Genomic DNA, 13,133 nt, shown 5'->3' with positions numbered 1-13,133 from the left:
TAATGGTTTTTTTGTGGGTGATGGGTTTTTTTTATCCTGGAACACCTTCATGGTTGGGATAGACGTAGACAAGCTTCTATTGTTCTGTAAAACAACGGAGTAAATTCAGGTGCAGTTTTTAAACATTTTTGATCATTTTTCTGCAGTCCAACATCTTCCATAATTCCACAGTATGTGAACTGTTCTCCTCTTGGCTGCAGTGTTGCAGTATAGCCTGTGCTGGCCATGCCCCCTTCTCCAGTTTGCTGCCACCACTACTCAGTGGCAACCGTTCCAGAGGCCATTTATGTTGCTCTTAACCATTTCCTTCGGCAGCTTTACTCTTTTCGTATTAAAGAGGAAGATAACTAAAAGATAAAAAAAAAAAGAAAAGACTTACAGCTTGCATTTATTCCTGAATGTCATATGGGAACTCCAGTAGAATTATGTAGTTTAATACTTGATAAAATTGCACAAATATAAGATAATACAGTATTACATAAACATAAAGCATTAAAGCAGGGTTAGAATAATAAAATAGCAGATGGTGGTCATTAATGTAGATATATGAGGCAAGAAAGGAATGAGGAATGTTATACTGAATGAAGGTCTGGCATTCTGCAGGCTGTCACAGTGTCCTTACCCAAAACTAGAAACATGGGTTCCACATATTTCAAAATCATATAACTCACTCAGTGTTTGAAATTCACCCTGCTGCCCTTTTTTCCCATCCCCCACTTCCCCTCTCCTTCACCTCCAGGCCACATGCAGACTGTGGGCCTCCTTAGGAGTCACATTTGGATGTGGTGGCATCAGGGAGCTGTGTGGATTACAGTACCCATTCATCCCTTGCTGCTGATATTCATCCCTAATGGGGCTCCATACCGCAGAGTTTGGTGGTGGGACCTGCCTCCAGCTCCCCTCCATGGAATTTTGTGTGAAGTTTCCATGGGCTGTATGTCAGATGCCCCTGATAATTGATCTCTACAGAAGAAAACTATTCTTCCTTCAATGGCTAACTCAGACAGGTCCAAAACCAGAACTCAGATTTGGACATAAACCCACACTGTTATAAAATCATGTTTAGTAATCATTGAAGTGATCAAGAAGAAAACATTTTTATGGTGGAATTAAAAACTTAGCCTAACCTAAACTGAAAATATAGCAGTAGGGGGAGGAATTAAGGAACACTTTCAAAACTTGTCCTTTTATTCATTATAGTCAGAAAAAAATGCTGATCTTTTTCCAATTAAGAAATTGTTTCTGAGAGTGAATTAGTACAATCTTGAGGCATAATATGATAATTCTTTTTAAATTCAGAAATGGTTAATTTGATGTGAACATTTTTATTCCAGTGGATGGAAAAAAAACCAACCGGATCATATGTGTTCCGTAACAATCGAGCTGAAGAAAGAGAAGCTGCAAAGCATGCAGAAAATCAACAAAAACATCTAGAAGCTTTATTTGCAAAAATCCAAGCAGAATATGAACAGAATGAAGGTAAAACTTTCTTTCAGAGTGTCATATATTTGATTTAATAAGGATGCCTGTGAAGATGAGGACTGTACGTACACAGGATTCTTTGGCTTTTCAGCATTCACCAAACTCATGAGAAGTGAACAGAACATGTTGAAGTTCCAAGTGGCTGATCATAAAAATATATGAGACCTGACAGTGAAAAACTTCTTTGTGTGGTTTTTCTCTATGCAGCCTTGAAAGGCTTTTGCTCTGCACCTGATAGTAGCCAATCTTTAAGGGGTTGTCATAGAAATGGCAATTGGGTAGGGAGTCCCTTCACTTGCAGGGACTTGGCACTGCCCATGTACCACTTAAAATTATTGTACCACCACAGATTTTGGCAACGATTTTGAGCCACATCCAGAAACTATTTTGCACAGATGTGATACTGCCTTTTTCACCAGTGCTTTAACCCCCAAGGTTTGTTTTTTTTTGCTTCTAGAGCACTAGCAGACCTGACATTGCTAGAAGATTTTGGAGTTGTTTTTCTCCAACATAGTATCCCTAGCAATAGCAGTTCACTCTGCATGGGCACTATGAGTCCATTTAGCTGAATCACTAGAGCTGAATTAAATCTAGTGGAGCTAGAATGCTTCTATTCATTGGCATTGTTTAGAGAGGGTGCAAAAGTCCATGCCATGGAGAAGCTGAAGCATAATAAGTTAGTTCTCAAGTTCCTTAGTAAGTACATACTGGTTTCCAAAAAGGAAGCTACAAACTGCCTTACCAACCTCTGTCTTACTGTCAAAACTTGGCAAAGCCTTCTAAAAAAATTTTTTAAAAAAGATACATTACTTCTCTTTGGAAAATCCAAAGTTCCCAGTTGTGTGACAGCCTCCTCCCTCTCAAAAACATTCATTTTGACAGGAATTTAGAAAGAAGTGATGCACTCCAAATGAATCCAGAATCCCAGTTCCACACCCTACATTTGGAAACCAGCTAGACTATTTCAAAAACATATGGGCATTACAGATCAATTGATTATGAACACTTTAGCAGATGGAGAAGTTAAGTTCCAAATGATTCCTATTCCAGACTCCCCTTCCTATCTATTTTCATGAACCTTTCTCATGAAGGTCCATTGCATCAAGATGTTCTATTGTGTCTTTCTTTCTACAATAGAACCTCTGGAAAAACAATAGAAGGGGCTTTATGGATAGTCATTCCAAAGAATGGACTAGGCAATCCATACAGGACTTAAGGAGAATTCATCATCTTATACAAGTTGAAATTCAGAATAGTCACTCCTTAGCTCTGGATTCAGGAGAATATTTTCTATCTCTTGACCTCCAAGATTTGTGCATCAACATATTAAGGCTTCCATGGTGAGGGAGAGAGTAGGGCAGGGACAGGCACTGCACAGCTGGGGCAGAGAGCAGGATGGAGCTGTGAGCAGCTTGTCATGGGGGAGGGGGCTCCCACTGCTATGCACACTCAGGCATGGCAGAGGTGGGGGGGCATGTGCCCTGCTTCATCTACATGTGGGGCAAGGGCTGGCTGCCGCTGTGGGCTGGAGCCAAAACAATGCAGAGCTCTTCCCAGCAGGGGGCTGGGCCAAGCTGTGCTTGGGGTGGGCAGCAGTGGCACTGGGAGGAGGCTTATGGGGGTGGGTCTGCAGCCACCCCAGAATTCACCATAGGTCTGCTCCCAGTGCTGCTGCTGCCTGTCCCAAAAGCAGTCCCAGCCCAACACCCTGTTGGGAAGAGCTGGGTCCCAGCTCACCCTTGCACCTACGAGCAGATCCACAGGGCACATGCCCCCCATGACCTCCCGGGGTGCGTGCAGTGGCAGGAGCCACCACCCAACACCCTCCAGACGAGCTGCTTACAGCTCTGTCCACCCCGCCCCGGCTGTGCAGCACCGGCTTCTGCCCCAGTTCCAGCCCCTCTCCCTTCCTTGTGCCTGGGGCCTTAATCTGCCCCCTGTCCACCCACATCCCTTCCCTCACAACAGACTTACCAGCTGGACCTGGCTGCTCTTGTAGCTGCCTGTGTGATATGCTGCAGCTGTGTGCATGCATGGGACATTTATCAGCGACCTTATTGCTTACATCAGCCAAAAAAAGCTGATTGCCAACACTGGCAATTTTCCTTATATTGGTGCCGATCCAGTATGGGACCAATGTATTGGTGTACCTCTAAAGTAAATCCATATAGAGAGACTTGGCTTGGTATTTTTGTTTGGAAACAATTCGGCCATCGGAAGTATCATACAGGTTTTTTTTATTTTTGGGGGGGCTTCGGTTGTGGTAGCCAAATATAACTTTTTCAATTGTGTTTTTAAAAAAAACAAACAGGTAAAACTAGAAAAAGGGTTTTAAGGTCGTGTGCACTTACCAGACAGCAGATTCAGACTTTGCAAGATGGTGCAGAGCTTTATGAAGCAATTCAAAATTCACCTGATCCTGGTTATATGGAGGTAATTATTAATTTAGATTACTACTCTCAAGTGCCTGTGGAATACCCACTCTATTTTTGGCTTAATTAAAAAATAAATAAATACTAGCAGCTGCTAGATCCAAAAACGTTGTGACCTTTAAATTAGAATTCTCTCTCTTCATATGAGACACCTTCTTCAGTATGCTTATTACCAAAAGTTCAAATTAAAAACAAGAAAAGGTTGCATAAAAAGGATTCAAAATCACTGTTGTATGTTTTGTTAAACAGTAGTGGTCTGTTACACATACACACGCGTGCACGCGCGCATTTTTAATACATTGTAACAGACCACTACTATATATATATATAAAAATATAAAAAATGATGTATTGGATATAATAACTATTTTACTAGTAGATTAAAATGTACTCAAGAAGTGCATGGACAGTTGTGAATGCTGAAATTCAAAAACCTGGGAAGTTATGACATAAAAAATTATTTTTATGAATATGTATAATTTTGTAATAAAAATACATTAATTATTTGAGAATTAAAACTTACCAAATACTTTATGTAGAGATGAGTGAAATGATTATCCTCCATACTTTTGTTTCCCTTCTTCATGTTGTTCATATTAAAACCTCAAGAAAATAAACACTTAGCAACTTGATTAACTAAATGCATGTGCATTCGCCTAGTTACATGTGCTTCAAAACATGCCTAAGTACCTGCAAGATCAGATTATTTATAATAAGTTCATTGGATCTATAGCTTTGTATCTGTGTGTTCTAATAGTGTCATGCATATCTATGATGATTTATAAGGGCCAGCAACTTTTGTAAGCCAGGTAGGGGGGAAGGATTGCCTGTAGCTGTGCTTCTCCCAGCCCCCTGTCTGGGGCACACATGCAGCTTCCCTGAGCTGGGGCCTGGTAGTAGGAAGCTGTATCCATGCTGTTTATGCAGCTTCCCCACCTTCCTCCCACCACCCTCTTCCTTCTCTCACCTCTTGGCTGCAGCTCCTGAGCCAGGCCTGGGAAGCTGACCGGGCCAACTCAGTTCCCCATGGGCTGAAAGTTGTGCCTGCACTGCAGCCACGGGGTGGGGAGAAACAGCAACAATGCAGGTACAACACTCAGCTCCCCAGCCCCACTACAGCTCCTCACTGGCCAGCCCCAACATGAGCACACCCTCTGGCTCTGCTGCTAGATCCAGTAGGTCCATGAGCCATATCCACCTCTCATGATGCCAACCACTCTTATATTCAGGTGGTGCCTCAGGAGGGCCTTTTTGCTATAATATGTGCTTCTGACGTTCTGGTACTGTAACAAAATAAAAAAAATACCTTGTATATATGAGTATTTGGAGAAGAGATTTTGTTAGAATTTGGTGGGTATTTTTGGTGATCATGCAGGCAGTTGAATGGTTTTTCTTCTTGTGAACACAGGGATATCTCAGTGAAGAGCAGTTAAGAGCCCTGAATACTCACAGACGAATGTTGAATGATAACAAGCAAGCTCAGATACAAGCAGAATTCAAGAAGGCTCTAGAGTCTGTTGAACAGGAGGAACATGGTTACTCTATAAGGGAGGTGTCTACAGTGTGGAAATTACGTGTGGTAGATTACAGAAAACAAGAAAAAGTTAAAGGTTAGTACTAATGTAAAACTAGAGTTGTTCACTTGAATAAGAGGCCAGTGTAATAATGTAGTGGGTAAAAGTTAAATGGAGTTATACCATTGAATCTCAGCCACAGTACTGTGAGATCCTTTTAAGGGTACTGTGCAGTATTAGTACTAAGTTCTTGGGTCCTCCTTTTCAAGCACGTAAACGTTATTCACAAGATAAACCCAGAGTTTTCAAATAGAAATCTAGAGTGTCAGAAACAGTCTGACCTGTTGTCATTCTGAGTGTTTTGCAATAGAAAAAATGCTATTTTTATGGTAAAAACAAACAAACAAGTAAACTAAGAGCCTAGCAACTCCTGGGGGGTACCTCAAGCCTATTGAGGGGTTCCTGAAGCTTTAAAAGGCTGAGAACCACTAGTTTAGTGTGTTTAGCAGCATTAAATACAGATAACAAATCTGCCACTGATCTTGCCATAATTAAAATCTATTTCATTTAAAAATAAAAGCCTTTCTGGTAAATTCCTTTATACTAAAATGGCTGAATTGAGCAAGGCCTTACTAAATAGAATACCTCCAACTCTAAATGGGAGGAAAACAAAGATTTGGATGACTTCACACTGCTCCTGCAACAGAAGAATTTCTCTGTTGTTTTTCTGTAGTCAAAAAATGAATGAAAGCTGACAACTGGCATTTTTTGAGGCATGCTTTGAGTCTAGAAAGGTTGAGAACCCCACTGAGTTATAACAAGGAGGGTATTTTAGGATGCAGATTTTTGGGCCTTTGTACATGCCACATTTTTTGCCCTTTCTTGCACTGCAATGGCATGACTGTTTGCCCAAGCGGGTTTTCTGGACACTTTAATGATCCAGAAAGACTTTAAAACTCTTTGGATGTAGTTTAGTCTGGCTCACCTCAAATTAAAACGTTGTGTCCATGGATTCATTGCATACAAGCACAAAAGCACTCAGACATGTAATGAGCCTCTTTGTTCACCAGATGGCGTTGCAACTTTTTTTGTAGTTCACCACTTCAGATTGCTTTCACTTTAGAATTGCTTCTGCTTTTTATTATTGAGCTGTTTGCCAGCTCTGTGCTCCCACAGCTGTGTGGTAGGGCATGGGGTGGGAGGCCCCGGGCCAGGGGAGGGCAGCGGTGAACTATTGTGGGCCGGGGACCGTGCATAATTCGTTCGAAAACCTAGTGTGTGCAAACACTGATGCAACGCTCCAAAATAAACAAACTTTTAAATTTTATAAATCTATTTAATTTAATGAGGATTAAGCCCTGTGGTGTGTACAGGTGCTCTTTGAGGTCATCCATATGGCTGTAGCAGACTTAGTATTTCTAATCTTTATGTTTTTAGTGGTCATGCTGAATATCTGGCGCCCATTATCGGATGTATTTTCCCAATTAAAAGAAGGAAATCGGTACAGAATCTATCAGCTAGCAACATCAGAGTCCAAGGGCAAATTGGATGCTGCTAATGTACAGTTAACAGCTACAAAGAAAACTCAGTACCTTCAGTTATCGGTAAAAGCTTCTTACTGTAAAAGCATTATTTGATTAAAAATATAAACAGTATATGTAACCTTTAATTATTTAAATAATTATTCTTTTGTTTCTTTAGGCTTCTCAAGAGATACTGTTAGAGATTTACATTCCCAGGAATGCTGTGCTGTTCAGCAAGTTGTTGGATCTTTCTTTTCAACCAGCATGTGGTGAAGTTGATTTAGTTGGATTTGTCATTTCTGTTAAAAAGAGCACAGGTGTGTTACGTGCTGAGTCTGAGTATTTTCCTATTTAATGAAAATCGATTTTCTTTTAAACTTCCAAGGTGATTTTGGTTTTATATCTGCAGACTTCAGTCTATATAAATGTGCAAGTTAGACCCAGATGGTAATATTGCCCAATTACCTTAGTATGCGAGAGCTGTAACACTTCAGAAATAACAATAACAGTTTCTTGATGTCCTGCCTTCTAAGATAAATATTTGCATGTAAGTATTTTGAAGGGGGGACGCAATGAAAAGCCAAAATAAAGAAATGAGCTTCATTTTTACTGTGCTCTGAACTAGCTGCTGTGACTCAGAATAGAGACCCCGGAGTCATTATAGATAGTTTTCTAAAAACATCAGTTCGTGCAGCAGTGACCCAAAAAAAGCCAATAAAAAGTTGGGCAGCATTAAGAAGGGAATTGAAAATAAAAGTGTAAAATATCATCATGCCATCATATAAATCCGTGATACACTAGCATCTTGAATACTGTGTGCAGTTCTAGTCTCTGCATCTTGAAAAGGATCTAGTAAAACTAGGTACAGAGAAAGGCAACAAAGATGATCAGGGGTATGGAGCAGCTGCTGTGCAATAATAGACTAATAAAGGCTAAGACTGCAGTTTGGAAATAACACTTGAGCAGGGCTATTATTTTAGAAATCTATAAAGTCATGAAGGGTGTGGACAAAGTGAATAGGGAACTGTTATTTGCCAAATCCCAGAATACCAGGAGTTGGAGGCACCCACTGAAATTAATAGAAACATTTAAAGCTAACAAGAAAAGGGGCTTTTTATGCCGCAGAACTCAGTGCCACAGGAGGTTGTAAAGGCAGAACACAGCCAGGTTCAGAAAGGGACTAGTCAAATTCATGGATACATTAAATGCTTTTAAGAGAACTGTCGCGTATATGTCCTATGACATCCCTAAACAATGTTAACCATTCCCTTATTTGTGTAGTTGTTACATATACTTGTTTTCCTATTTGTTGAAGGTGTCCTTCCTTTGAAGGAAACACTGGGGAAAATCAGAAGTAAAATAGATCTGTGGGAATACATCTACCTAAATTGCATCCTTTTTTTCAATTTAATTTAACTTTTTTTTAGGTTTCTCTACTCTGGTGTATTTATCAGATGAAAATCTCAATCTAGTGGCAATCAAGATATGGATGGACCTTAAGCAACTTGCAGTTGAAGACATCATTAAACCTTGTACATTGATTTCTGCAAGCAATATTCAGTGGCAGTCTGCTAATTTCAGATTAGAAATTCCCACACTATTTGCTGGAGACCTTTCTCTATTTTCAGCAAATCCAAAGGAAGGCTGTCTTCAAGAAAGATTTAATGAGTTAAAAAACACAATAGAGGTAAAGTAGTGGATCTTCTAATGTAATTGTTGTTTTTAGTTGTTAGTATATAGTTCTTTTGGTACAGAAACTGTTAATACTGCTAGTGCTGGGACAAACAACAGCTTAATGCTGATAGTATGACGTTTGAATGAAGAGATTTCAGGAAGCAGACTGGGGGGTTTTTCCTTTCTGAAGGAATCTGTTGCTTGTGCAGTCTTCCCATTTTCCTCAGCTTTACAGTAGTATCCCCAAAGTCCCCATTATAGCCACCATTGTCTAACCAAGCAGAATCTAATACCTTTTCATGTAGAGCCTGTCTTTGACCTTTTAATTGCCTTGAATGTTTTGAGATATGAGAGGCATAGTACTTGGTATATTTGAGCCCATTTATTATCAATAACAATTTGATATTAGTGTTTTATTGACTTCAGTTTTTTCAACTGGCTTAAGTAAAGGGAAATAAGAAATCAACCGAGCACATTTTGTCTTTCTTTTTATATTTTCTTTCAACATTGCACATAAAAACCTGGTGCGCTTAAAAGTAGCAGAAATTGGTGGTGTTACCCAGTTGTTTCATGTGGTTAGTAACTACAGAAAAGAGAATGAATTAATTTATGCTACCTGAAATAATTGACATTACTGCAGTCGTTCCCAGGATTCCAGCAAATCTGAATGTTGCCTGATATTAAACATGCATGCGCATTCTTTGTTTTAGATCAGGGTTATCAAATATACCACTAGCAGGCTGGATCTAGCCTACAGAGGTGGGTTATCTGTCCTATGGGGCTTCTCTCTGGCAGGATAATTCCCCTCAGGACCTGACCCAGAGGACTTCTTGGCATGGCTCAGTAATCTGCAGCACCCAAACTGCCCTGCCCCTTACCAGCTGCCTAACTTCTGGTTTCCGGTCCCCATCCAGCATACGAATTGGCAGCACACCTTCAGTTGCTGTGGTGTTAGCAACATCTGTCAGCTGTGATGAGAAGCCCTGCAGGTCAGACCCAGAGGTCAGTCATTGAGCCTGTGAGAAGCCTGTATCTGGCCTGCCAGCTCATTTGAGTTGGGTGTCAGCATTTTAAATCATTTGGTGCATGAGGAAAACAAATTTTTAAAAACAGCCTTTCCCATTTACAGTGACTAAATAGGCTCATCAGTATTTAGCTTTTTGCATCTTAGTACATTTACTGCCTCTTACCAGTATTTCATTTCTTTAAAAAATATGGTATCAATACTTTAAAATGTAATTAATAATATTGCAATCATTTGCTAGCCAGGACTTAAGCAGGGACTACCAGAAGGATTTCTGTTTTCAATACTAAATGCTTTACATTTTAAAACATGCAGCCCTCTTGTGTTTTTGTTTGTTCTGTTTTCTAGAATGTAAACTCCTTTTGCAACGACGCAAAATGCAAACTGATGAATTTGCTTCAAACAAATGGTCCACAAGTGAATAACTTGAATAAAGAATGTGGCTTAAGTTTCCTTTCTCCTTCCCAGAAGTCAAACCTTTGTGTGGGAAATAAAAACCACGTAAGTTTGAAGTTGTCTGAGTTTTAAACTGAAGCAATATGATAGCACAAATATAAGCAATTTATAATTCTTAGAGTGTTATTTTAACAGTGTGCCTACTGTTACAGCCATCCTCCTTCAGTTGAGTTGTCCATCCTCACTGTGCTGCATGCATGTTTCAAGCACTTGTTTAATGACCCTTTGTCTAAGCAGTTTCTCTGTGAGTCCATTGTACCCCTACCTCTCCATGCCACATATGAAGGAATGAAGGCCCTTCTGCAAGGATGCAAACACTGCCCCTCGATTTACCAAATTTATGAAGGACTCCAGTGGAGTCCTGTTAGGGGCTACTTGACTACAAAAACATTGAGAACCGTTAACTTAGAGACTAGTGAAAGATATGTCCCGCAGTCTATTAAAGGGTCTGGAAAAGTATTAAAAGCACTCTTGAGTTTCCTCTCCCAGTGCTCAAGAAAATGAGAAAACTGTAAAGCTGGGGCTTTGAGTGAGAAACCACATGAATTGCATTCAACTAAGTTTTCTAGATTTCAGCATGAAAGGAGAGTTCTTTGTTACTGAAGATAAAACACCAAACCAGACAAAAATGCTGCACATTAGGGAAAAAGCAGTGCAGTTTTTTTCATGTGGTTTATAAGGGTGTGCTTAAGATGTTTTTTAGAACAACTTCTTTTCTTCACATTTCCTAAAAATGGAAACTCGTTATCAACATTTACTTGTACTTATGCAGTCAAAGGCTTTCATTAATCTGCTTAAGTTTAGCTTGCAACCATTCTCTTACTGAAGGAAATATTTTCTTCTATGTAATGCCTATAAGGTAACATTCTTGCTAAACTTTTCATACAAGCAGAGCAACAGTATTGTTTAACCTAATGCAGAAGTTTCAGCCCTGACAGCAGTGACTACAGTCTTACTGTGACAATCTTGCTCACTTGGGAAGTCATTATGAAAATGTTCCCCCTCAAAAACTTCATGACAAAATCTACTGCCCAGGAAATCGTAGAATCTCCTTCACAGGAGGTTTTTGAGAAGGCTGGATAAGCACTAGACAGGCATGATTTCATAGACTCAGAATAGTATTCCTGCAGGAAATTGGACCAGATGACCCTGGAGGCTGCTTCCAATCCTGTGATTCTATGATTCTCCTCTCAAATAATTTTCCTGGCAGCTTTTTCAGGACACATTTCATCTGATTTTGATTTGCTTTAATTTCAGAAATTCCCAAGATAGGGCAGCTATGAATCTACTTGAAGTTGCAACTGAAGACTTATATCTAAAATGTTCCAGATATATTTTGCTGAGAGGATAGAGATAAAGCAGTTGGTAGGGTGGCACTCTTGCTTACTGTTTTCTATGCCTAATATTTCTTTTGATGCAGCCCAAAATTATGTTTGTGTTTTACACATGCATCTTATAAGGAGGCCTGTATGGTCAGTGCCTAGGGTCTTTCATTCACTTTCTAAAGAACTGGAGAGTCAGTGGCCTTGCCTGTGCTGAGGCAGTGTTTGGTAGAAGGGTGTTAGTCATCACAAGTTGCAGTACTTATGTTCCTTTTCATTTACTGTGTCCTATATCCCATTGTGCATGCTATAAGCAGAACTAAGAAAAGATGATTTTTCATCCTAGGACTGCCATAGGCAGGCAGTCTGATCCTTTGTAAGTATTGCATTATCTTTCTGTCTTCCTTCTTATCCTATCCTCCCTGTCCTTCACAGTATTGTTCTTGTAAATAGTTGGAAGGGAAGAATGTGCTGTGTATGGTTTGAGTTGAATAACACTTTTAAACTTTCACATAAAGAGTATTTTTCTGCATTGGAAACTTCCATTCTAGAGCACGTGCTCAGCAGAAATCTGGAGCAAGCACAGGCAGCTGCAGGCGGCCCCTCACCCGCCCCATGGCCAGCGCCCTGTGCTGAAGCCACTTGCAGCCTGCATGGCGCTGCCTGTGCCTGCTCCAGACAGCCCTGCATGGGCTGCAAGCACCTGCAGCAAGGAGGGTGGGCAAGGGGCCCTTTTCCCCAAGCTGAGTACCAGCTGCTTCCCTGCTGGCAAGCAGGGGGTTGGGGCTGTGTGCTGCCCCTCACCTGTACCACAGGGCTGGGGGTACTGGGTGTGAGTGGATGCGGGAGCCAGCGGGAACACGGGACCAGCACTGCCCCAGGGCCAGTGCTGGCATGGCCCAAAGCAGGGTGGCAGGAGTGCAGGGTCCCAGCCAGCAAGGACTCTATGGAGGTGGGCCAGCTCCCTCCTCTCCCTGCTGGTGCAGCCCAGCCTGGCTCCACAGACTCCTGCCAGACTGCCCTGCTTTGGGCCCCACCGGTGCTGGCCCTGGGGCATGGGACCAAGACGTTGGGATATTGGTCCCAAGATGGTGACCAGGGGGCAGGCACCTATCAAGGGGCGGGCCTACCCATGGAGCCCTCGACAGCTTGCCAAAACTGGGTAAGCGGCCCTCTGTCCAAAATAACTGCCCACCCCTTATTTAAGGTGCGTTTCAGACCTTTATCTTCATTTTGCTGATGATTATTATATCTCTTTCTGTTTTCAAAAACACTTTTTTTTTTTTTTTTTCCTCTCTTGCTGCTGGTCTCTCCTAAACCTCTTGTTTTGCTAACTGCTTATTATTGAGGGTACCATATTTACCCTAATCCAAGATCTCTTTGAATATAAGAGAACTCCTTAATAATTAGGTTCTATATATGGATAATTTATACATTTGCTTATAGTATTCTATGTATAAAATCCAGCTATTAGGGGGTCATCTTAAATTCATCCCCCCTTCCACATCACTTGACTCTTTCCCCCACCACCCCCATGCCTGCTTCCTACCCTCTGCCTGCCCCCACCTCTCACACAGCAGTGTGGCAGCTGTGGCCCAGCTCTAGGGCCAAACCTGCTGCCACCACAACCACTACTGTGTGGCCAGGCCAGAGCAGGGCTGGTGCTGGGGATGGTAAGTGGTGGCAGAGAGGGAGGCAGAACCAGGT

At 41.3% G+C, this 13,133-nt stretch overlaps 1 protein-coding gene across 5 annotated transcripts in view; it reads left to right on the top strand.

Annotated features, from left to right (window-relative positions):
• Positions 1–13,133, top strand: part of BRCA2 (BRCA2 DNA repair associated) — a 58,211-nt gene that overhangs the window by 43,484 nt on the left and 1,594 nt on the right. For 4 of the 5 annotated variants that reach the window (XM_090027823.1, XM_090027798.1, XM_090027808.1 and 1 more), the window contains exons 20-26: positions 1,335–1,479; positions 3,794–3,915; positions 5,322–5,523; positions 6,865–7,031; positions 7,129–7,267; positions 8,378–8,637; positions 9,997–10,149. In XM_090027823.1, the coding sequence (XP_089883949.1) occupies positions 1,335–1,479; positions 3,794–3,915; positions 5,322–5,523; positions 6,865–7,031; positions 7,129–7,267; positions 8,378–8,637; positions 9,997–10,149 (1,188 nt within the window). Of the gene's footprint in view, positions 1–1,334; positions 1,480–3,793; positions 3,916–5,321; positions 5,524–6,864; positions 7,032–7,128; positions 7,268–8,377; positions 8,638–9,996; positions 10,150–13,133 lie in introns of those variants that run through there. The other variant, XM_090027831.1, reaches the window with a different exon arrangement.

The sequence above is a fragment of the Crocodylus siamensis genome, chromosome 1 (genome assembly GCF_052110815.1).
Source record: "Crocodylus siamensis isolate JL-2025a chromosome 1, ASM5211081v1, whole genome shotgun sequence".
Taxonomy (NCBI): domain Eukaryota; kingdom Metazoa; phylum Chordata; order Crocodylia; family Crocodylidae; genus Crocodylus; species Crocodylus siamensis.
This window is presented reverse-complemented; position numbering and strand designations above follow the sequence as displayed.